General features: G+C 36.1%; 1 protein-coding gene and 1 long non-coding RNA gene across 4 annotated transcripts in view; one reads left to right on the top strand and one right to left on the bottom strand.

Moving 5' to 3' along the window:
* Positions 1–395: 395 nt before the first annotated feature.
* LOC132006784 (uncharacterized) lies at positions 396–1460 on the bottom strand. Its single transcript, XR_009401228.1, has 2 exons — positions 1316–1460; positions 396–957 (listed from the first exon to the last, which is right to left on the bottom strand). It is a non-coding gene; the product is annotated as an uncharacterized LOC132006784 (long non-coding RNA).
* Positions 1461–1488: 28 nt separating this feature from the next.
* The window catches only part of UBA6 (ubiquitin like modifier activating enzyme 6), an 84065-nt gene continuing 61504 nt past the window's right edge, over positions 1489–24049 (top strand). Inside the window, exons 1-2 of one of the 3 annotated variants that reach the window (XM_059384766.1) lie at positions 1489–1593; positions 3967–4029. In XM_059384766.1, the coding sequence (XP_059240749.1) occupies positions 1523–1593; positions 3967–4029 (134 nt within the window). In that variant the 5' untranslated portion in view covers positions 1489–1522. The other 2 variants (XM_059384775.1, XM_059384785.1) reach the window with 2 other exon arrangements.

Below are 24049 nucleotides of genomic sequence, written 5' to 3'. Positions count from 1 at the left end.
ATGACAATAGTTCATCAAATATTGATACCATATCAAGTGTTGATAATAGTTTATACGCTTTGTACATTAGAGTTGCTTTTGCTGCATAAAAATCTTTAGCCTACATTTTCCCCTTAAGTATCCTAAATATGCTGTTCCACTTTCTTTTGACAATAAGTTTCACTGTCTAAAGTCTAGTGATATTCCAATTTTCTACATTTTGTGAATGTAATAATACCTTAAAATACATTAAACTGGGGGTATCCTTTGTGCTTTTGAAATAATGCACACTCTATTTCGCTAAATCTAAGATGACCTCAAATTTAAGAGTACCATTTTTTCTGTCTTGATGAAAAAGGGAAAAACTACATTCCAATTACAGGGATATTAAACTGTAAAGAAACGTGGGTTGTGGATGAAATTCAAGGTATCCATTTTTATTGTATAACAATGTGCCATATACATAGTACAAGCTTAGCACTACATAGACTGTTGAAAAATGGGGCACAGACCGAGTTCCTTTTAATTACCATGTAGAAAAGGTACAGAACGAGATTAAGAAACCTGAAAAATGCCAGAAACAAGCAGCATCAAGTTTCCAGGTATTTGGAAACGTTCAATGTTGAAATGAGAATGAAGAGAACAAAGGATCATGCCGTTTTGCCTCCACCCTCTCTCCACACCAGAGAGGAAGAAGATTCCAATTAAAAAATATCGTACATTACAGACGCTGATATAAAATCGACGTACATTCTAATTTTTTAAAATTCTACAGACGTTTCCTCAAATGTAGTTGAGAATGAAAGACAAACCTTAATGTTGAGTACTAATGGTTCTTGTTGTTTTCTAAGAAAGGGGAAAGGGGAACCAACAGAAAAAAATAGATGAGTCCGTAGGTGTCCAGAACTTCGTCTGACAGTGACCTGTCTGTGACCTTGACCCAGTCACCCCGGCCGTCTGGAAGCTCTTCTCCCTCACCTGTGAAGTGGAAGCAAACCGGACGACGATGTCACTCATGGCTCTAAAAACCACGACTCGAGTCCACCTGCGGCAGTGCCCGGCACGCACTGGACGCCCACGATCGTACGTTTACGCCTAACGTTTGAAAACGGAACCCCGGAAACCCCGAAAATCGGGAGCTCCCCGCTACCAACTTTCGGTTTTGTATTTACTAAATGAAGGGGCTTCCTCTCAGGGCTACGCAACCCCATCCCTTTGCCGGCCACAGGAACCTCCGTGCCTCCCCCAGAGCCTGCGGCACCGCGTAACTTCGCTACTTCGGCCCACCCCCATCCGCGAGAAGCTCGGTCGCAGCCCAGCCGCTCCCGGAGCACACCTGCGGCGAGGCCCGTCCCGCTCCCCCGCGGCCACACCCAAACCGGAAGCCAGGACGCCCCCGGGGTTGACGGGAAGGCTCCGGCCGGCGGCGCGCTTCCCCGGCCCCGCCCCCTCCGGTGATGTCATCACCCGCCCCTTGACCCCCGCGGTCCCACCCCCTTCCCTGCCTACCCGTATCCAGCGGCGGCGGCGTCTCTTGGAGGCGATGGAGGCGTCCGAGCCGGTGGCCGCACCTCAGAGGGAAGAGGCGTCCTGCTCGTCCTGGGGGGCCGTCAGGTGAGAGGAGGAGTGTGAGCGCGAAGCAGCGAGGGGTGGCGGCCGGGAGCGGGGCGCCGGCTTCTGCGGCTCCCGCTGGGGCGTGGAGGGAGCGCGCGCGAGGCCGCGGAGCCGGGCAGGGCCAGCCCCGGGAGGCGAGAGGAGCGCGCGCGGTGGGTGTGGCGCCGTGGGTTCGGACCTCGGCGGCTCCCGGCTTCGCTGAGGAGAAAGGCCGCTTGTCGGTGCTTTCGGCGCCCTCTCAGTTCCGCCTGGGGTCCGCCGTCTCTCAGTCACCGGACATGTTTGGGGGGGAGGGGACGCGAGGCGGGGCGGAGTGCGGCGAGCGCGGCGGCGGGTTCTGGCCCGGGTCGCGCGGCGTGAGCTTCGCAGCCTTGTTGCCAGACACCGTCCCTCCTTCCTTCGGGGAAAATGACAGCGAAGAGCGCCGCGGTGCGGGATCCGGCGCCAGGATCCTCCTTTGAAAACTGTTACCAGAGGGAACTTGGTAATGATGAATCACAGGCGGTCAGGACACCCTGAGGCCTCGCTGACTACGGTTTAAAAAAAAAAAAAAAAAAAAAAAATCGGGGAAAAAAACCCCCACGAGTTACTCATTCTTATTTGCCTGTCGGTGTTGAGGTTCCTCACATCTTTTGCATGCCTGCAAAATCGGGGTGGAAATGTTCGTGTGCGGCCTTGTAATTAACACAGCGGTTAGTTGCATACCGCGCACACCGGAACTCGGTATTCCAGAGGTACGAGGGCTGGGTGCCTGATTCTGAGCTAATGGGAAAGTGTCCGTAAACCTGTAGCTTCTCCGCTGGTTGGATGCTGTCAGTACCGTGGTAGTGCCCAGGCCAACCCGGCCACATTTCCGTGGGGGGGTGTTATGTAATACAGACAAAACCTCCCCTTATTTAAAGGGTTTTTGATGGCCCTATAGACGTTATTCCAGAAATGACTTTTGAAACGTTCCGGTGAGGCAGGATTTTGTGAAGAGTAAGTGCCAGTCAGATCATTAAGTGACAAGGCTGGTTAGAACGGAGCTGATCTCCCCTTTCCTGCGGAGCTTTGCCCACTAGACTGGTGTCCTCCCTGCAAGGAAGACAGTGAAAGTAGACCAGGGATAAGGAACCCGTGTAAGGAAATTTTTGCTTATTTTCGTGTTTCATTGCTGTGCCAAAGCAGGGCATATTGTGTATGTGTGTGTTTTAATTAGACGTTATTTGATCTAAATACAGCTATCTCTTGGTTTGCTTTCATAATTGGAATCAAATATTTCTAAGTTATCCATGTATCACTTAGCTAGAAGCTGATAACATTTTGATTAACTCTGTTTACAGATCTTTTGGCTTATCAATCAATACCAATCTGAAAATTGGATTTCAGAACCTAAGTTTTGTGCCTTCCCATTATTTTTAGAATCCTGTAATTGATAATTAGAGCTTCCCAGAACGTGGAATGGATTACATTTTTGCCAAAATGATGTTAATCTTAGCAGTCACTGTGTCTCAGGCCAAAGTGCCCCCACCTCTGTCTGGGAACTATTTCAGTTTCCCAGTGTTTATCCTGTTTTCATTTTCATTTCATTTTTGTGTGCCACGCTGTGAAAAATTTGAGCTACGGTAAGTGATACATCACTTTAAGTACATCTTATCATGCTAGTATGCTGCTCTTTAAAAATTTTTTTAATTTCCTCAAATAATCTCTACACCCATCATAGGGCTCAAATTTATAACCCTGAAAGAGTCGCAGGCTCTACCAACCAAACCAGCTGGAGCCCCCCCCCTTTTTTTAATTTTTAAAATTCATTCAACAGATACCTGTTGAGTGTTTTCATTATGCCTTCTATGAGGCAGTAGGCAGTAGAGGATGGTGATCAAGAGCTAGACTGCTTAGGTTTACATTCTGGGTCTACCATTTACCTACTCTGGAACCTTGGGCAAGTTATTTAAATTAACTTCTATGAGCCTGTTTTACTTCTCTGTTCAGTGGAGTTGGTAATAGTGCCTGTCTCCTTAAATTGTAAGGGTTAACAGAGTTAGTACATCTAAAGCACTTAAAACAATGTATGTATGTTGGGGAAGGTGTATGGGGCACTCCCAACAAAATTGCTAAAATAAAGATCCATCAGAATATATGTAAAACAACATCTGATAACACCTAAGAATAAAAGCGTTGGCTGTAATTTTACAATACACACGGAGTAGGCAGTCAGTGAATTTAATTTTGACCTATTTTTAAAATGGAAATAAAGGGATGGAAAACAAAATATATATCTGGTTTGTAAAATCCCATCTAGTAAGTGCCATGTGTAATTGAGTATTAGATTATAGAATGTGAATATTGAATGACCGTACTTGCCCCTTATAAGTTGTGTTTTATTTTTTTCAGTACAAATACAAATTTGCCCATCATATCAGCAGAATCTGTGGAGATTGATGATGCATTGTACAGGTGAGAACCTTAGGGAAACTGAAACTTATTTTCCTCATTTATTGTTCTATAGTAATGGAATACTCTATTTGAAAATACCATTAGGCCTTTGCAGAGTTTTGTAAATATATCCTAAGAGTTCCTCTGAGGTTATAATTCGAGTTTTCTTGGATTTTTTTTTTTCCCTGCAGTCTGAAAGCTTGAATAATATTTAAGTCTCAGTTGTTTTAGGTTTAGGTGATATGACAAAGAATGATTTTGTTACCCATTATAAAATATTCCTCTTGTTTTTGGATAGGAGTACATATTTATGTTCTTGATAGTGCAAGAGTCTCATGAAAAACAGTCCATCTTTGGTTCATACAGTAACATACAGAGAATATATTTACTTCAGTGTAATCTCATTGACAACATTGCTTGTTTGCATGATATAGACAGCAAGGAAATATGAGGTTGAAGATGATTTGAATGGAATTTAGTGAGATTCTTATTTACTGTACCTTTTCATGAAGTGAAAATATTTTTCTTAGAGTTAAAGAGAAATTAAAAATATATACATAACTAGTACTTCTTTTTTTTTTTAAGTTATTGATTGATTTGTTCAAGTAACCTCTGTACTCAGTGTGGGGCTTGAACTCAGGACCCCAACATCAAGAGTGGCACATTCTTCCAACTCAGCCAGCCAAGTGCCCCTATATTGCTATCACTTTTAAGACTTTTTTTTAATACTTCAGATTGTTTGTATGGAAGATAGTATAATCTCAGTTTTGAAGTTTTTAGATTTCCTCTCTATATAATTATGGAAAATATATTTTATGTAGAAAGAATTGGAATAATGGGCTATTTATTTTTAATCCTTTTTGTTTAGTGTGGGATGCAGAGTCAATTTTGAGCATTTTAGGAAGAGCTGAATCAACTTAATAGGTTGATTTCAATTATTGCTTTATGTTGTACACTTGAAAAAAGAGGGAGAAAACTAAATTTTGCTTTCTGAAAATTATTTTACCATATGGTTTCCTGATTATAAATATACTTTAGAAATCACCTTAAGGAGAAAATCAGTTATCATATGGTTTCACTTATTTGTGGAACATAAGGAATAACATGGAGGACATTAGGAGAAGGAAAGGAAGAGTGAATTGGGGCAAATCAGAGGGCCAGACAAACTGTGAGAGACTCTGGACTCTGAGAAACAATCTGGGGGTTTTAGAGGGGAGGGGATGGGAGAATGGTGAACCTGGTGGTGGGTATTAAGGAGGGCATGTGTTGTGTGAGCACTGGGTGTTGTACATAAACAATGAATCTTGGAACACTTCATCAAAAACTAATGATGTATTTTATGGTGACTAATATAAAACAATTAAAAATTTTAAGATTTTATTTATTTATTTGACAGAGATCACAAGTAGGCAGAGAAGCAGGCAGAGTGAGGAGGAAGCAGGCTCCCTGCTGAGCAGAGAGCCCCATGTGGGGTTCGATCCCAGGACCCTAGGATCATGACCTGAGCCAAAGGCAGAGGCTTAACCCACTGAGCCACCCAGGCGCCTCTATAATAATGATGTTCTTAACGTCCTTTCGATCATATCCTTGGGATAACAAATGTCAGCTTCTTGGAAAGGCACTGGCTAATTCTATTCATTGTTCAGTTACAATCCTTATAACACTTTTTTATATCCCTGAACCCTGTAATGGCTGATTAATGATCATAATTTTCAATAAACCAGAGATTAAATACTCCATTTGCAGTGTCGTATAAGTAGGGCTGCAGTTTGCTTGAGTGCAAAATACAGAATATAGTAGTTTATATATGATCAAGTATTGCTGGATCATAAAGTAGTTCCACTTTTAATTTTTTGAAGAACTTCCATACTATTTCCATAGCAGCAGGACCATTTTGCATTCTTACCAATAGTGCACAAGGCTTCCATTTTCTCCACATTCTTACCTTTTTATTTTCTGGCTTTTTTTTTGTAATGGCCATCCAAACAGATTTGAGGTGTTATCTCATTGTGGTTTTGCATTTCCTTGACAATTAGTAATGTAGAGTACCTTTTCATACCTGCTGCCCATTTGTGTCTTTGGAGAAATGTCTGTTCTAGTCCTTGCTCATTTTTTAATTATATTCCTTGGAGGGGGGTTGCTATTGAGTTGTAGTTCTGTATATAATTCGAATATTAACCTATCAGATACACGGTTTGTAAATATTCTCTCCCATTCTGTAGTTCGCCTTTTCACTTTGTCGATAGTCTCTTTTGCTGTGCAGAAGCTTTTTAGTTTGAAGTCACCCCACTTGTCTACTTTTGCTTTTATTGCCTCTGCTTTTGGTACCATATCCAGGAAATTCTTGCCAAGACCAATGTTAAGAAACTTTTCTCTTATGTTTTCTTCATAAGTTTTCTAGTTTGGCACTTAAATTTAAGTCCTTAACCCATTTTGTATTGATTTTGTATATGGTATAAGGTAAAGGTCCAGTTTCATCTTTCACATGTAAAATTCCAGTTTTGCCAATACCATGTATTAGCCCCAACTTTCCTCTACCTCTAACTATACTGGCCTTACCAGATTGTTTTCCTCCCAAACACAGTTTATACTTTAACACCTCATTGTCTTTTCTTTAAGAGCACTCAACACCATTGGATCCCTTTTCCTTCTTCCCACTTCCCATTCCCAAACTTAATTATTTAAAATGCTACCAAATCTACTGTGTAACCTAAACTAGAAACCTTGGTTTCATCTTAGATTATTCCCTATTTGTCATCCTCCAAATTCAGTTTTTTAAAAACCCTTTTAATTCTTTCTAAACAACTCTCAATTCCAACTCTTGGGTTCTCTCTCCCTGCATTTTGTATCTCTCAGTTGAACTATTATTTATAGCCTCTTATATGACCTCTTTAGAGCTACTGAATCTTTAATCCACCTTCCATACTTTATTCAAAGTGATATTTTTCAAATTTACCTCAAAGCTCCTGGTTTCTCTATTTAAAATACTTAGATGGTTCCCTATCATTTACATTAGTGAAGCCAATGCATTTAAGTCTCCTTTTCTATACAAAGTAACAGTGGCTGAGAGGATAATCTTTGGTATTAGATCTGAATTTGAATTATCCTTAACTGCTGATAAGCATTTGGATTGTTTCCAGGTTTGCATTATCACAAATGTTGCTGTGAGAATTTCTATGCATTTTAAGGTCGACATGTGTTTTCATTTACTCTTTAATAAATACCTAGAAGTAAATGTCTGGGATGTATGGTAAGTGTATTTTTAACTTTTGGGGGCTGACTGGGTGGCTCAGTGGGTTAAGCCTCTGCCTTCAGCTCAGGTCATGATCTCAGGGTCCTGGGATTGAGTCCCGCATCGGGCTCTCTGCTAGGCACTCCTTTCTCTCTCTCTCTACTTGTGATCTCTGTCAAATAAATAAAATCATTATTTTTTTTAAAAAGTGTATTTTTAACTTTTTAAGAAATGCCAAGCTGTTTTCCAAAGCAGTTATGCCATTTTACCTTTGTACCAGTAGTGTATGAAAGTTTGAGTTAGCCCACATGTTTATTCACCATCTGAAATAGTCAAATCTTTTTTAATTTTAGGCATTCTAGTATGTGTATCGTAGTATTATATTTGTATAATATTATACAGTGAATATAATACAAATATATATATATATATATATTTGTTTTACATTTGTGTTTCCATAATGACTATTGATCATGGACATCTTTTCATGAGACTATTTGCTACCTATATTTAGGGAAATATCTATAAATCTTTTCTCTTTTATTAGCTTGTCTTAATGAGTTCTTTATGTATGTTCTTTGTTATAGATATGGTTGCATATGTTTTCTCCTAGTTTGTGGCTTGTTTTACTTTTCATAAATGTCTTTGACAGAGCAAAATTTTGAATTCTGATCAGACACAACTGATGTTTTTTGTCCTATTTTTTAAATGTTTGCAAGACTTAAAGATTTTCTCTGATGTTCTGTTCTTGAAGCTTCATAATATTAACTCTTAAACTTGTGTATGATTCATTTTAAGTTAATTTTTATATAATGTGAGCTGAATATCAGAGTTTATTTTTTTTCCATATAGCACTAATGTTTTAGCACCCCATTTGAAGATTATCCATTCTCTTTGAATTCCCTGGGTATCTGTCTTTGGCAGAATTTAATAGAGTATGTATCTGTTGAGTTATTTCTGGGATCTTCTTTTTCAGTAATCTGAATGTTTCACTTTACAACATCACACTGCCTTGCTTACCATAACCCTGTCATAAATCTTGGACTCTAGGAGTGTTATTCCTCCAACTTTGATCTTCTTTTGCAGAGTTGGTTTCAGTCTTCTATGTCCTTGGAATTTCCACATACATTTTAGAATCAGCTTGTCGATTCTTTAAAAAAAAAAATCCTACTGGAATTTTGTTTGAGTTTGTGTTGAATCTCTAGTTCAGTTTTGGGAATATAGACATTTTGACAATATTGAATTTCAAGATCCGTTAATAAACATGGTACGTCTGTCTGTTTCTTTCTTTAGTCTTTTCTTGTAGTGTTATATAATTACCAGTGTGGAGATCTTGCACAGCTTTTATCAGATTTGTCCCTTGGTAATTTGCAGTTTTCTACTATTGTGAATGGTCATTTTTAAATTTCAATTACCATGTATTCTTAAATTCAAGCTCAGTTGATTTTTGAATAATATTCTTATCCAGCAAGCTTGCTAAACTTACTAGTTCTGGTAAATTTTTTTGTAAACACCATAGGATTTTATAACGGTCCTGTTTGAAAATAAAGAAGTTTTACTAACTCCTTTCCATTCTAGATGCATTTTGTTTCCTTGTCTTAATCACACTGATTGGAACTTCCAATACAATGTTAAGCGGAAGTGATAAAGGTGGACAGCCTTACTTTGTTCCTGGGGTGCATTGGAAAACATTCATTCTTCCATGGTGGAGTATATTGTTAGCTGTCGGTTTTTCATAGATGCCCTTTATTGGGCTGAGGAAATTTCCTTCTGTTACTAGTGTGCTTAGAGTTTTGTTTTGGGTTTGTGGTTTGTTTGGTTTTTTTTAAAGTTAGAAATGGATATTGAGTTTGTCAAACACTTTTTCTTCATTTATTGAGGTGATCATATGGATTTTCTTTTAGTCTTTTAATGTAGTGAATTATAATGATGGCTTTTAGATTATTATATGACCCTTGCATTTGAATTCTAGGATAAAACCCATTTGGTCATGATGTACGTTTACAATATGTATAAAAACTCTGTTAAGTTTTGCTTCTGGTTATAGAAGACTGATGAATCACTGAACTCTACCTCTGAAACTAATAATACTCTATATGTTAATTAGTTGAACTTAAAAAATGGGTAAAAAAAAGAATTTTTGCATCTGTGTATGTGAGGGATATTGTTGTAGAGTATTTTTTAGTGCAGTGATTATGTGTTTGATATAGGGTGATGCTAATCTCATAGAATGAGCTGAGTATTTCTTCAAATTTCTGGAAAGTGTATAGAATTGGTGTTATTTCTTTCTTAAATTTTTGGTAGAAATAATAATGAAGTTTGGAGGGGTTTTTTGTGGGAAGGTTTTTAACTACAAATTTAACACCTAATAGACATGGTAACATTCAGTTAATATATAATTGACCCTTAGCATAGATTTAAACTGCTCAGGTCTATGTGGATATTTTTCAGTAGATATATTGGAAATTTTTTTATAAATTTGCAACAATTTGAAAAAATTCAAACTACACAGCCTAGAAATACTTAAAAATTACAAAAAGGTATATCAGGAATGTATAAAATATATGTAGAAACTAGTCTGTTTTATCATTTAATACCATAAAATACACACTAATCTATTATTTAACAAATTTATCAAAACTTACACACAGGGGCACCTGGGTGGCTCAGTGGGTCAAGGCCTCTGCCTTTGGCTCAGGTCCTGATCCCAGGGTCCTGGGATCAAGTCCCTCGATGGGCTCTCTGCTCAGCAGGGAGCCTGCTTTCCCCTCTCTCTCTCTGTCTTCCTCTCTGCCTACTTGTGATCTCTGTCTGTCAAATAAATAAATAAAATCTTAAAAAAAAAAAAAAACTGCCGCTCACAGTGTCATTTATAGTCAGGAGAAAAGTAAGCCAACATAAAAATGCAGTATTAAATCATAACTACATAATATAATACTGTATGTTAGCTAGTGGGAATTAAAATAAAAACTTAAAAATCTTAACTATAAAATTAACTGTAGTGCATATATTAGTGTAATAATTCTGTAGCCACCTCCTGTTGCTATTGTGGTAAGCTGAAGTGTTGACAAGTATTCCCTTAGAACACCATGTGATGCTAATCATCTTAGTGTGAGCAGTTTCTCTCTTTAGTAAATTGTGTATCTCAGTAAAAAGTGATCTCACACAATTTTTCATTGTGTTTAGTGGAATTCTGCAGACCTTGAATACCACTATGAATCCCATAGAGGGTATCACTAATGATGCTGGAAGCACTCCCTAGAAGTAGAGAAAAATCATGACAATACAGAAAAAGTTGAGTTACCTGTTATGTACCATAGATTGAGGTCTGCAGCTGTGGTTGCCTGCCATTTCAAGATAAATAAACGCAGCATAAGAAGCACTGTTAAAAAAGGAAGAAGAGGGAGGGGGAGAAAGAGAGGAAGGGAAGGGAAGCTGAAGCTTATGCTCCATCAACAGACACAAAAACCTTGCAGTTTTTGCAAAATTCCTTTATATCTTGCATTGAAAATGCAGCTTTTATGTGGGTATGAGAGTTGCTTTAAGAAAAACATGCTGATACACTCTATTACGATTTGAGAAAAAGCGAAGTCTTATAAGACAACTTAATGCAAAAGAAGCTAAAGCTGGAGAACTTAATGCCAGCAAAGGATGGTTTGATAATTTAGGAAGAGACTTGGTTTAAAAATGTCAACAACAGGCAGCAGTTGAGTTCCAGATGCCTTTCAGAAAATCATTATGGAGAAAGAATACCTGAACAGATTAATGCGGATGAAAGTATCCTATTACGGAAAAAAATAATGCCACAAAGAACATTTATTAGTAAGGAAGAGAAGCAAGAGGATTTAAGGCAGGAAGGGATGGGCTAACTCAACTGTTTTATGCAAATGCAGTTGGGTTTTTGATTAGCACTGCCCTTACCTATAAAGCTGCTAACCCCACCACCCTACCTTCCCACCCCTGTCCTTGAGCCTTAAAGATAAAAAGTAAACACCAGCCACTAGTCTTTTGGTTATACAACAAGAATGCCTGGACAGTTCAACTTTTTATTCTGAATTGATTCCGTCAGAGTTTTGTCTCTGAAATTAGGAAGTACCTTGCGTAAGGGATTGTCTTTTAAAATACTTTTGATATTGGACAATGCCGTTGGCCACCCAGAACCCTATGAGTTCAGTATGAAAGGTATCAAAGTTGTCTACTTGTCCCCAAAGTATAACGTCTGTAATTCAGCCTTTAGATTGGGGCTTTACATTGGACTTTTAAAGCTCATTACAAATAGTACTTTATTGAAAGGATTATTAATGCCATGGGGTAGAAACCCAATAGAACATCTTGGGAAGGATTACACCATTGAAGATACTGTTATTCTAGAAAATGCCAGGAAGGCATTCAGGCCCAGAACAATAAATTACTGCTGGAGAAAACTGTGTAGATGTTGTGCATGACTTCACAGTATTTACGATAGAGTGAATCAAGGAAATTAGTAAAGAAATTGTAGATATGGTTAAAAAAGGGGGGGGCAGGTGACGGGTTTTAAGGTACAGATTTTGGAGAAATTCAAGAGTTAATAGACACCATACCAAAGGAATTAACAGAAAATGACTTGATGGAAATTAGTACTTCCAAAACAGTGCCAAGCGATGTGGAAGAAGATGTAGAAGAAACACTGCCAGAAAACAAATTGACATTTGACAATCTGGCAGAAGAGTTTTGATTATTCAAGACTGTGTTTGACTTTTTTCATGACACAGACCCTTCTGGGATACCAGCACTGAAACTAAAGCAAATTGTAGGAGAAGGATTGGTACCATATCAAAACACATTTAGAGAAATGAAAAAGCAAAAAACAGATCATGATGTATTTCCATAAAGCTACACTGAATGTGCTTGTATCTCCTGCCTACCCTTCCCCCTCTACTTTTTCCACCTTTGCTACCCTGAGACAGCAAGACTACCCCTCTTCTTCCTTCTCCTCCTGTTCAGTAAGACAATGAGAATGAAGACCCTTATGATCTGTTTCCACTTAATGAGTAGTAAATGATCAAACTGCTGCACGGTTAATAAGCTGATAGTTGTATATGTATCTTCATATGAAAAACTAATAACTGTACAGAGGGAACTGTATGAGACATTTTTGTATCATCATCAAGTATTCATTGTGTAGAACATCCTATGCAAAACTCATAGAAGTGGATAGCCTGTCCTTAAATAGGCCTAAGATGAATATGTAATACAAAATTAATATTTTAGTGTTTCATATCTTTGCTTTCAAAGAATTGCATTATTCTACAGTATGATCCCCTTTCTCTCATCATTGAGAAACTGCTTATCAGCTTTCTAATTACAAGTAAGTGGGTTTTTTAGAAAATGTAATGATGTTTCCAGTACTGTCTAGATGTATGGCTACAGTAATATATGCCATAAAAATTTTGTAAGGATTTACTCATTAGTATGTAAGCTACACTACCATGAAGCAATTGAATTGTTTTTGCTAGGCTACCAAAAGCAATCCTATTGCTGCTGCTTTGTTTTTAGTATGGATCGTTAAACCTATAAATAAATATGGCTTGTTTTCACGTTATCTTTTTATTTTTGATGACAAATATTAATAATACATATAACATCTACAGTGTTTTGTATCATGTAAGACAATAAGACAACATTGATATAGGTACTGACAGGTGATTCATCTTATAAACAGATGATAATTTACAGTACTGTAAATGTATTTTCATTGTATGATTTTTTTAAATAACATTTCCTGTAGCTTACTTCATTATAAGAATATGGTATCTAGTACACAGAACATACAAAACATGTTAATTGACTGTTTTTGTTACTGGTAAAGCTTCCAGTCTACAATAGGCTATTACTAGTTAAGTTTTTGTGAGTCAGAAGGTGTGCACAGGGTTTTGACTGTGTGGAGGGTTGGTACCAGTCCCTAACCCTAACATTGTTTAAGAATCAGCTGCCTTTCTTTTTTGAGTGAGCTTTGAGAGTTTGTCTCTTTTGGAGAATATGTTTGTATCTCAGTGGTTGAATTTAGAGGCATAAAATTGTTTTTAGTTTTCTGTGAATACCCTTTTTAATGTCTATAGAATGTGAAATGATGTTCCTTCACTCATTTCTATTACTGATCATTTTTTTTTTCCTGATCATTCTGGCTAGAGGTTTATTGATTTTATTTTATTCTCAAGGAACCAGCTTTTAGTTTAATTGATTTTCCATATTATTTTTCTGTTTTGTATCTCTGTGATTTCTGTTCTTTTTGGGATTTTTCTTTGGTTGACTTTGATATTAATTTGCTTTTCTTTTTCTAATTCCTTTTTTAGTTAAGTTTTTTATTTAAATTCCAGTATGATTAACATACAGTATTATATTAGTTTCAGGTGTAAAGTACGATGATTCAGCAATTGTATACATTATTCAGTGCTTATCTGGTTAAGTATACTCTTTAATCGCTATCACCTTTTTCGCCTATTCCCTCCCCGCCACAGACCCTCCCTTTGGTAACCATCAGTTTGTTCTCTATAGTCTATTTCTTTGTCTCTATTTTTTTTCTTTAAATATTTTATTTCTAAAATTCCACATAAGTGAAGTCATACAATGTTTGCTGTTCTGTGTTACTCTGCTTGACCTTATACTCTCTCGCTTCATCCATGTTGTAGGAAATATCATGATTTCATTCTTTTTTGTGGCTGAATGGTACCCCATTTTATATATGTACCACATCTTCTTTATCCATTCATCTATAAATGAACAATTAGGCTACTTCCATAATTTGCCTAAGGTAAATAATGCTGCAAGAAACAGAGGTGCGTGATGAATGATGTATTAGTGATGAATTAGTGTTTTGTATTTTTTGGGTAAACAGTAGTTTGATTAGTGAATAGTAGAACAGTTATATTTTTAGCTTTCTAAGGAACCTCCATACTGTTTTCCACAATGGTTGCACCAACTTGCATTCCCACAAACAGTGCATGAGGGTTCCTTTTTCTCCACATCCTCACCAACATCTGTTGTTTCCTGTGTTTTTGATTTTAGCTATTCTGACAGGTGTTAGGTGATATCTCATTGTGGTTGGTTTGCACTTCCCTGATGATGAGTGATGTTAAGTATCTTTTCATGTGTCAACCATCTTTATGTTGTCTTTGGAGAAAAGTTTGTTCATGTCCTCTGCCCATTTTTAAATTGGAGTATTTGGGGGTTTTGGGGTGTTGAGTTTTATAAGTTCTTTATGTATTTTTTTATACCAGCCTTTTATTAGATATGTCATTTACAAATAATTTTGTCCCACTCAGTAGGTTGCTTTTTAGTTTCGTTGACTATTTTCTTCACTGTGCAGAAGCTTTTTGTTGTAGTTCTAATAGTTTATGTTTGCTTTTATATCCCTTGCCTTGGGAGACATATCTGGAAAAATGTTCCTATGGCCAGTGTCAAAGAAGACATTATTGCCTGTACTCTCTTCTAGGATTTTTATGGTTTCAGGTTTCACATTTAGGTCTTTTATCCATTTTGAATTTATTTTTGTGTTTGGTATTAGAAAGTGGTCCAGTTTCATTCTTTTGCATGTTGCTGTCCAGTTTTCCCAACACCATTTGTTGAAGAGACTTTTTTTCATTGGATATTCTTTTCTCCTTTGTTGAAAATTAATTGACCATATAATTATGAGTTCATTTCTAGGCTTTCTATTCTGTTTCTTTGATCTGTGTTTTAATTTTTGTGCCAATGCCATATAGTTTTGGTTACTACAGCTTTGAAGTATGGTTGTGATACCTCCAGTTTTGATTTTCAAGATTGCTTTGGCTATTGAGGATCTTTTGTGGTTCCTTACAAATTTTAGAATTGCTTGTTGTAGTTCTGTGAGAAATGCTATTGGTATTTTGATAGGGACTCTAAATCTGTAGATTGCTTTAGTAGTATAGACATTTTAATAGTATTTGTTCTTTCAGTTCATGAGCATGAAATGTCTTTAATTTCAGTTTATTACATCAGTGTTTTATACTTGTCAGTTTACAGGTCTTTCATTTCTTTGGTTGAGTTTGTTCCTAGATGTTTTATTATTCTTGTTGCAATTGTAAATGGGATTTTTTTCTTTCTCTTTTTGCTGCTTGATTATTAGTGTATAGAAATGCAGCAATTTCTGTATGTTGATTTTGTATCCTGGAACTTTACCGAATTCATATATTAGTTCTAGTGTTTTGGTGGAGTCTTCAGTGTTTTCTATATATAGTATCATATCGTCTGCAAATAGTTGAAGTTTTACTTCTTACTTCTTTACTTCATACTTCTTTGATTGCTGTGGCTAGCACTTTTAGTATTATGTTTGAATAAAAGTGGTGAGAATGGACATCTTTGTCTTATTCCTGACCTTAGGGGAAAAGCTCTCAGTGTTTTCGCATCATATTGATGTTCACTGTGGATTTTTCAGATAAGGTCTCTATTATGTTGAGATATGTACCCCTCTGAACCTACTTTGTTGAGGGTTTTAATCATGAATGGCTGTTATACTTTGTGAGATGCTTTTTCTACATCTATTGAAATGATCATAATACTTTTTATCCTTTCTGTTGCTGGTGTGATGTTCTTTTTCTAATTTCTTAAAGTGAAAGTTGAGATAATCAATTTTTGAGTCCTTTATTCTTTAGTAATATGTCCATTTCATGCTAAAAATGTCCCTCTAAACACTGCATTGTATGTGTCTCACAGATATGTCTCCATTTTCATTCAGTTCAGAAAGCTATAATCTTTTTTTTTTTTTACTTGTAGGTCTTTTTTTTTTTTTTTTTAATTTCTTTTCAGCATAACAATATTCGTTGTTTTTGCACCACGCCCAGTGCTCCATGCACCACCTGGTTCCCCCAACCTCCCACCCTCTCCCCCTTCAAAACCCTCAGATTGTTTTACAGAGTCCATAGTCTCTCATGGTTCATCTCCCCTTCCAATTTCCCTCAATTCCCTTCTCCTCTCCATCTCCCCTTGTAGGTCATTTAGAAGTGTATTATTTGGTTTCCAGGTACTGAGAGATTTTTTTAGAGACCTTTCTGTTGTTAATCTCTAATTCAGTTTGTTGGTATCTGTAGATAAGCTTTGCATGACAGCTTTTTTTTTTAGTGTTTTGCTGTAGAATATGGGTTATCTTGCCATTGTTCTATGTGCATTTGAAAAGAATGTGTGTTCTGTTGTTTACTGGATTGTCCTTTCAATGTCAAATTGATTGATAGTGTTTTTCAGATATTCTAAATCATAACTGATTTTCTGTCCACTCTTTATACCAATTGAGAAAGGCATATTGTCTTTCATTTTGTATTTGAATGTTTCTCTTTTCAGTTCTATCAGTTTTTGCTTTGTATAGTTTGAGCCTCTGTTATTAATGCATAAACTTTTAGAATTGTTGTGTCCTCAAGATGTATTGATCCTTTATCATTTTGAAATGACCCTCTTTATTCTGGTAGTTTTCTTGGTTCTGAAATCTATTTGTCTGATATTAATAGAGCCACTCCAGTTTTCTCTTGGTTATTGGTAGCATGGTTTATCTTTTTATACTCATTTATTCCTACTTGTGTATTTAAATTTGGCTACTTATAAATAGAATATAGTTGGGTTTTTCTTTTTCTTCAGTCTAACAATCTTTGTCTTTTAATTGGAGTGTTTAGACCATTTACATTAAATGTGAAACCCTGATTTTTCTTTCTAATTGTCATTTCTTACTAGTTTTCCATTTTTTTCTGTGTTTTTTTTAATAGTAGAGCATTTTTTATCATTATATTTCATCTCCTTTGTTGGCATATTACTATACTTCTGCCTTGTTTTGTGATTGTTTTATGGTATGTACCATATATTGTTAATATATTAAAATAATTTGTTACTTCGTATATGTTATAGGGATATTACAACAATATACTTCTGTTGCTCCTGTCCCAGGATATCATTTATTGTTGTCTTACATTTTACTTCTGTATATGTTACAAATTTGTAATTCGTTATTGTTCTGGGCTTAAATAGTCAACTGTCTTTAAAAGAGAATTTTAGATAACAAGAAAGTGTTTTGTATTTATTCACATACTTGTCATTTCTGGTATTCTCTATTCCTTTGTGCAAGTTAAGATTTCTACCTAGTATCATTTTTCATCTCCCTGAAGATTTAGTGTAACATTTCTTATTGTGAAGGTCTGTCAGCAATGAATTCTTTCAGTTTTTGTATGTCTAAAAAACTCTTTACTTTCTTTTTTGAAATTGAGTATAGAATTCCACATTGACAGTTTTTTCCCTTCAGTGCTTTTAAAATGCTGGGCCACTATTACTGATCTGTAGTACTTCCTGGAAGAAAGTCAGCTGTCATTCTTATCTTTTCTTAGGTGAATAATGTGCCCTATTTTCTCTGATTGCTTTTAATACTATCTCTTTATCCTGGTTTAAACAATTACAATATGCCTTGGTATAGTTCCCTTCATATTTCTTATTCTTGGATTTGTTCACATTGTGGTGTGTGAGTTGATTGTGTTCCTGGAAAAATTCTAGCCATTAGACCTTTAAATATATTTTTATCTCTCTTTTTCTCCAGTCTCTTTCAAGGACTCTAATTGTTGTTCCACAACTCATTTATGCTCTGGGCTTTTTGGGGTTTTAGTCAATCTCTGTGTTTAATTTTGGAAGGCTTCTGTTCCTGTATCTTCAAGTTCACTTCTGCAGAGTTGAGTCTATTAATTCCATCCAGTATTTTTTTTTTTATCTTAGATATTATGGCTTTTATCTTTAGAAGTTTTGCTGCTCATGCTTCCCTCTACCTTCTTGAGCATATGGATTATATTTATAATTATGATTATATTTATAATTATTTCAACATATTTGTCTATAAAGTCTGTTATCTGTATCATTCCTAAGTCTGTTCTATTGTGAATTTTTCTGTTCATTATAAATTTTATCTCTCTACCTTTTTGAAAACCTTTTTCATATATGTCCGGAATTGTGAATTTTTATCTTTTTTTACCTTTTTGGGTACTGCATCATTTTGAATTCCTCTAAATTCTTAAGCTTTGTTGAGAGACCCAGTTAAATCACTTGAAAACAGTTTTAGTTTTTTCAAAGTTTGCTTTTTAAGCTTTGTTAGGCAAGATTAGAGGAGACCTAAGTCTGAGGCTAATTTTTTGCCCACTATCGATGTATCCTTCTGAGTATTCACATTTTCCACTTGGGTGGAGAGGAACACAGACTATTTCTGGCCCTATTTAAATAACCATCATTGTTTCACCAGCCCCTCTCAGGTTGTTCTTTCCCCAGCTTGATGTTGTTTCTTCATATGCACTTGCTGATCTTATTCAGCTAAAGACTCAAGAAGAACCCCTACAAATCTCTGGTGCTCTATCTGTGCATCTCTCTGCTTTCAAATTTTAGCATTCTTGAATTCACAGCCCTATCTCTTCAATTCAGGGAGACCACCAAATTCTATTTGGGCTCTCCTTCTCCACTGCAGTCTGAAAAGGAAGTAGCTAGTGCATTCATAAAGTTCACCTCATTTGTTTTTCTTCGAGATTACTGTCCTGAGATGCCTATTCTCTGTGTCAGAAGTCTGTTGTTTATTTATATTGTCCAGTTTCCAATTGTTTAAGGTAGGCAGAGGATAAATCTGGTCCTGTTAATTCACCATGACTAGATGTAAACATATTATATTTATTATGTATCTCTTACATGCCTTTCTTTTCGATGATTTTCTTTTTCCTGTTACAGAATGCTTTTCCTTTTTTGATTATTTTTTAACTCCTCTTAAGTCTTCAGAGTTTGAGTTGGATGAAACTCATTTGTGAAGCTTTCCATGATCTCCAATGATAATTACTTCCTGTTCTGTATTTCAGATTCCCTTAGTTTCTAGTACTTTTGTATATAGTACTTGATAAAGAATTATTTGATTATTTATCTTTCTCTGTCAATAACATGTCACAGGCATTCTGCTAAGTATTCCATATATTTTTTCTTACTTAATTTAATCCTCATAGTACCCATTTGATGTTGTTGTTAAGGTCTCCACAGAGTGCCAGTGCCTGGTTAGAGATAGATATTTTAATGAATTTATGAGTACATGACAAAAATAATTGAAATCCATCCAGAAGAAAGTGATTAGTGTGTTGAGGGGCCTCAAAATGATGTTATATTTGGAATGTTTAAGGAACTGGAGATATTTAGTCTGGAGAAAGACAATTCTGGAACCTGAATACCATCTTCAAATGTTTGGAGGGCTGTCACATTGAAGAGAGAGTAGACAAGTTTCCTTACCCAAGGAGGTAAAATTAGGACTAGTAGGTGAAAACTGTAGGGAGATACCACACTTTCATGAAAGGGAGAATCTTTAATGAATAGGGCTCTCTAAAAGCAGAGTAGATAACTTGGTAATTTCTTTCCACTGAATACTCCACTAATATTTTGAGTATCCGCTTAATAGAGTAAACTGCAATAAAATAGTGCTGGACTTGAGGTTACAGTCTAGGCTCTTTAAATCCCATCTCTACTACTTACTAACAAAATGAACTTTGTAGGATTTAAGTGTGTCATTTTCAAAGTACCTGACATTGCCTAACACAAAGTAGGTACTTAGTACCCTTCCCCTTGGTGGTCAGACATTAAAAAGGTAGATAATTTAGGTAGCTGCTGAGAATCTGTCTGAGATTTTATGATTCTTTGGAAAACTTTGATTCATTTATCTTTGTTTTATCCTTTTGTCTGTAAGTTCTTTGTCATTTATAGCCAAATTTGTGTCATGGCTATTCATTATTTACTGAAGTAATCTTCAAAATAATTCATGGGAACAAGTCTGAGATGAAAAACGTTTTTTTAACCTAGTTCCTCTGACTCTGAATAGGAGAAAAAGGACTCAAGTCCTCTGCCAGGTAGAACGTAAACATGTTTTTGTTCTTATGTGCCAATTTTTAACAAATTGTTTTTGTGTGTGTTTATAATGTGCCAGGCCCTGTTAATCCGCTGAGAATACAGTAGTAAATAAAGGAAAGGCCCTGCCTTAAGGAATCTGCAGTCTCCTAGGAATAGTAGACAAGTAGCAAAATACACTGTGATTAATGTTGTAATAGCTGGAATGTAGGATGTTATGAATGCACATAAAAGATGATCCAGCACTGTCTTGAGTAAATTTAGGTGTCTGGAGACATATCAAGAGGGAAAGTAATATATAAGCCAAGACTGGAGGATGAGCAGAAGTTTTTCAGGCAGAAAATATTGAGGGAGAGGGATACTCCAGAAAAAAATGTCTCATGGCCAAAGACAACATACCACATTTGGAGAACTGAAAACCTTTAGCCCACCTAGAACATGGAGTTTGATGGAGGAGTGACAAAAGATGAGACCAGAGAGACAAGCAGAGACTAGCTTATGAACAGCCTTGTGACTACTGTCACAATCTAGACTTTATCATAAGGGAAATAGGAAACCATTGAAGTTTTTAAAGCAGAAGAATGATTTGACCAGATTTGTATTTCAAAAATATTATTCATGTTAGTAGAAAGTTAATAGGCTATATATAAAACTGAAGAATATGAAATAAAAGTGTAAACATATTACTGGGGAAAAAAGGGGGCTAACTTTTTTAGAAGACAAAACTTAAAGAATTGAGAGTGGTTGCCTTTGATGTATACAAATCTGGATTAGGAAGAGTTAGGGAACTAATTTTTTTTTTTTTAATTATTCCTCCAGTAAACCTTATTGGAATGATTTGACTTTCTTAATCTACACTGTAGCAGAGTGGGTGAGAGTGGATGATCCCAGTGTCTTGTGATCAAGTCCACATCCGCCTCCCTTTACAGCAGGGAGCCTGTTTCTCCCTCTTCGACTCCCCCTGCTTGTGCTCTCTCTCTCTCTCAAATAAATAAATAAAATTTAAAAAAAAAAACAAAAGGTAAAGTATGGATGCTAAGACCAGACTGCTTGAATTGAGTCTTATTTCCACTGTTTGTAAATTAATTAATTTCTCTGTGCTCAAGTTTTCCTATCTGTAAAAATGGAAAAATAATAGAACTTGTAGAATTTAGTGAGGATTAAATGAGTTAATACAAGTGAAAACCTAAAACAATGTGGTGCAGAATAAATACTCAGTGTTAGCAGTTTTGCTTACATGTCAGCACTGTTGAGGTACTAATATACAAGAATAGACAAATTTACTGTTATATTGGAGGAGGAGTTTAAGTGTTTTTAGTAATCAAGAGAACAAGCAGGCAAAAAAAATCAGAATGGGAATAGAATTCATCAACAGGAATATTAAAATTAATGTAACAGTGTATATAAAGAATGTTGTATTGTGACCAGCTGTTGAGTACATTCTGTTCAAGAGCACATTTGCAACATTTGCAGATTTTCAAATACTAAAAAATGAAATCATATAGGATTGTGATATCTATTCACAATGCATTTAGGCTAGAACTTAACACAAAGGTAGCTAGAATATTCCCCATGAAATTACAAGTTTAAAATACACTTCAGATTAACCCAAAAGTTAGAAAAGAATCGTAATTAAAAGTGGAAAATAAGGAAGTATTATGTGTCAAAACTTGGGATTGCTGTTTAAGATCAGTTCAAGTTTTACGTGTGTATTTTAGAAAAGAAAACCTAAAAACTAATAAGTTTTTATTTCAGGAAATTAGGACAAAATAAAATAGAAGACACCAGCCAAGGGCTAGCCTTGTCAATAGGCTAATGATCAGATCTACTGTTAACTTTTTCCTACATGTTAAGGATGTGAAACTACAGGGACTTTGATACACTGCAGGAGGAGAGTTGTTTGGTACACTTCAGATAAACAGTATGGCATTATCTAATAAAGTTATCCCTGCATTTCCTCTCCTAGATATATAATGATATCTGTCTGTCTGTCTGTATCTCTGTAGAAATGGCTGTGTACACATGTGTATCACTAGACATATCTAAGAATGCTGATAGTCTCACTATAAGTAACTGTCCAAAAATATAGAATAACAGGGGTGCCTGGCTGGCTCAGCCAGGAGAGTATGTGACTCTTTATCTCAGGGTTTTAAGTCTGAGGACCACATTGGGAATAGAGATTACTAAGTAAATAAATAAACTTAAAAAAAAAGTCATTCCACAAAACTATAGAATAAATTATGTTATTGCAGTAGATTAGTACAATACAATAAAATAAAACTGAAAATCAGTAGCCATGTGCACTGATAATAAGTAAATCTCATAAATACAATATCATTCAAAAGAGGCATGGCACAGAAGACAATATTCAAAATGATCCCATTTATATAAAGTTCCAAAACAGACAATACTTAAATATATTGCCTAGAATTACACAAATAAGAGTGGCAAGACTGTATCATACACAATTCCATACATATCATAGTAGATAATCAGCAAGTATTTGATGAAAAAGTGATTGGTTTGGCTCTCTGAAACAGAAATGGTTAATACTGACTTAAAAAGAAAAGTCTAAGTTTTATTTTGCAGGAATAAGGAAGGAGGGGTGCCTGGGTGGCTCAGTTGTTTAAGCACCTGCTTTGGGCCCAGGTCTGATCCCAGAGCCCACATTGGGCTCCCTGCTCATTGGGGAGCCTCCTTTTCCCTCTGCCACTCCCCTTGCTTGTTTTCTCTCTCTCTTACTGCATCAGATAAATAAATAAATAAAGGAATAAGGAAGGTAATAACATATAAATGATGTTTATAAAGTTTGTTCTTACTAGACAGGAAAACCGTTTTCAGGCTTTTAAATTGAATATAAATAACTAAAATACAGAAATTAAATAAACATCTAGGGGCGCCTGGGTGGCTCAGTGGGTTAAGCCTCTGCCTTCGGCTCAGGTCATGATCTCAGGGTCTTGGGATCGAGTCCCGCATCGGGCTCTCTGCTCAGCAGGGAGCCTGCTTCCTCCTCTCTCTCTGCCTGCGTCTCTGCCTACTTGTGATCTCTGTCTGTCAAATAAATAAATAAAATCTTTTAATAAATAAATAAATATCTATATACTAAACAAACATACATTGAACCGGCATGAATATTATGAATTCCCAAAAAAAGTACTTGTAAACCAAGGGATTCACTTACTTGTACCTAACTCATCTTTCAGTGATTGTTGTAAGAATCCATTGGAATGTCCATTATCTTCAAAATCTTGATACAGCATCAAGTTTTTCACTCTTCTTTCAAGTCAATTTTCTATTGCCCTTATTACTGTATCTGACTTTTTAAAATAGCCAGTATGTATTTTTTAAAGTACCTATTCTGAGGCTACCTTATGGTTATTAGTATGGATGACTTAATGAGATCCCTTATATAATTTATCAGCATTTGTATTTAAAGTAATGTTTTGGGGCACCTGGCTGGCTCAGTTGATAAAGAATGTGACTCTTAATCTTGAGGTCAGGAGTTTGAGCCCAATGTTGGGTGTAGATAATTACTTATAAAAATAAATAAATAAAATTACATTAGAAAACTGCTATATGTCACCTAAACTCCAAGAAGGAAACCAAATCTTTGGCTCAGAAATCCCATTTATAGTGAAAGGTCTACAGGGGAGATAACATACTCAGATGCCTGTAGTGGCCCCTGAGGTAATAAATGAAGGGAGCAAAATGGGGACTACGTCAAATCTAGAGCACATAGTCGTCCCTGTCTAAACAGGACAACACAACTCCATCTGTTTGTTGCTATGAGAGAAGATGGGCCAGATCTTTAGTTTTTTTCAAAATATGTCATATATTTGGCAGTTAATTTAGAAATATCAAATACTGTGATCCAAACCATGTCTGTGGCAGGATCTAGTTGCTATGCTGTTCATTTACAAACATCTTTAA

This window comes from Mustela nigripes, chromosome 1, assembly GCF_022355385.1.
Source record: "Mustela nigripes isolate SB6536 chromosome 1, MUSNIG.SB6536, whole genome shotgun sequence".
Lineage (NCBI taxonomy): Eukaryota > Metazoa > Chordata > Mammalia > Carnivora > Mustelidae > Mustela > Mustela nigripes.
Note: the sequence above shows the minus strand (reverse complement) of the source record. Positions and strands in the feature narration are given on the sequence as shown.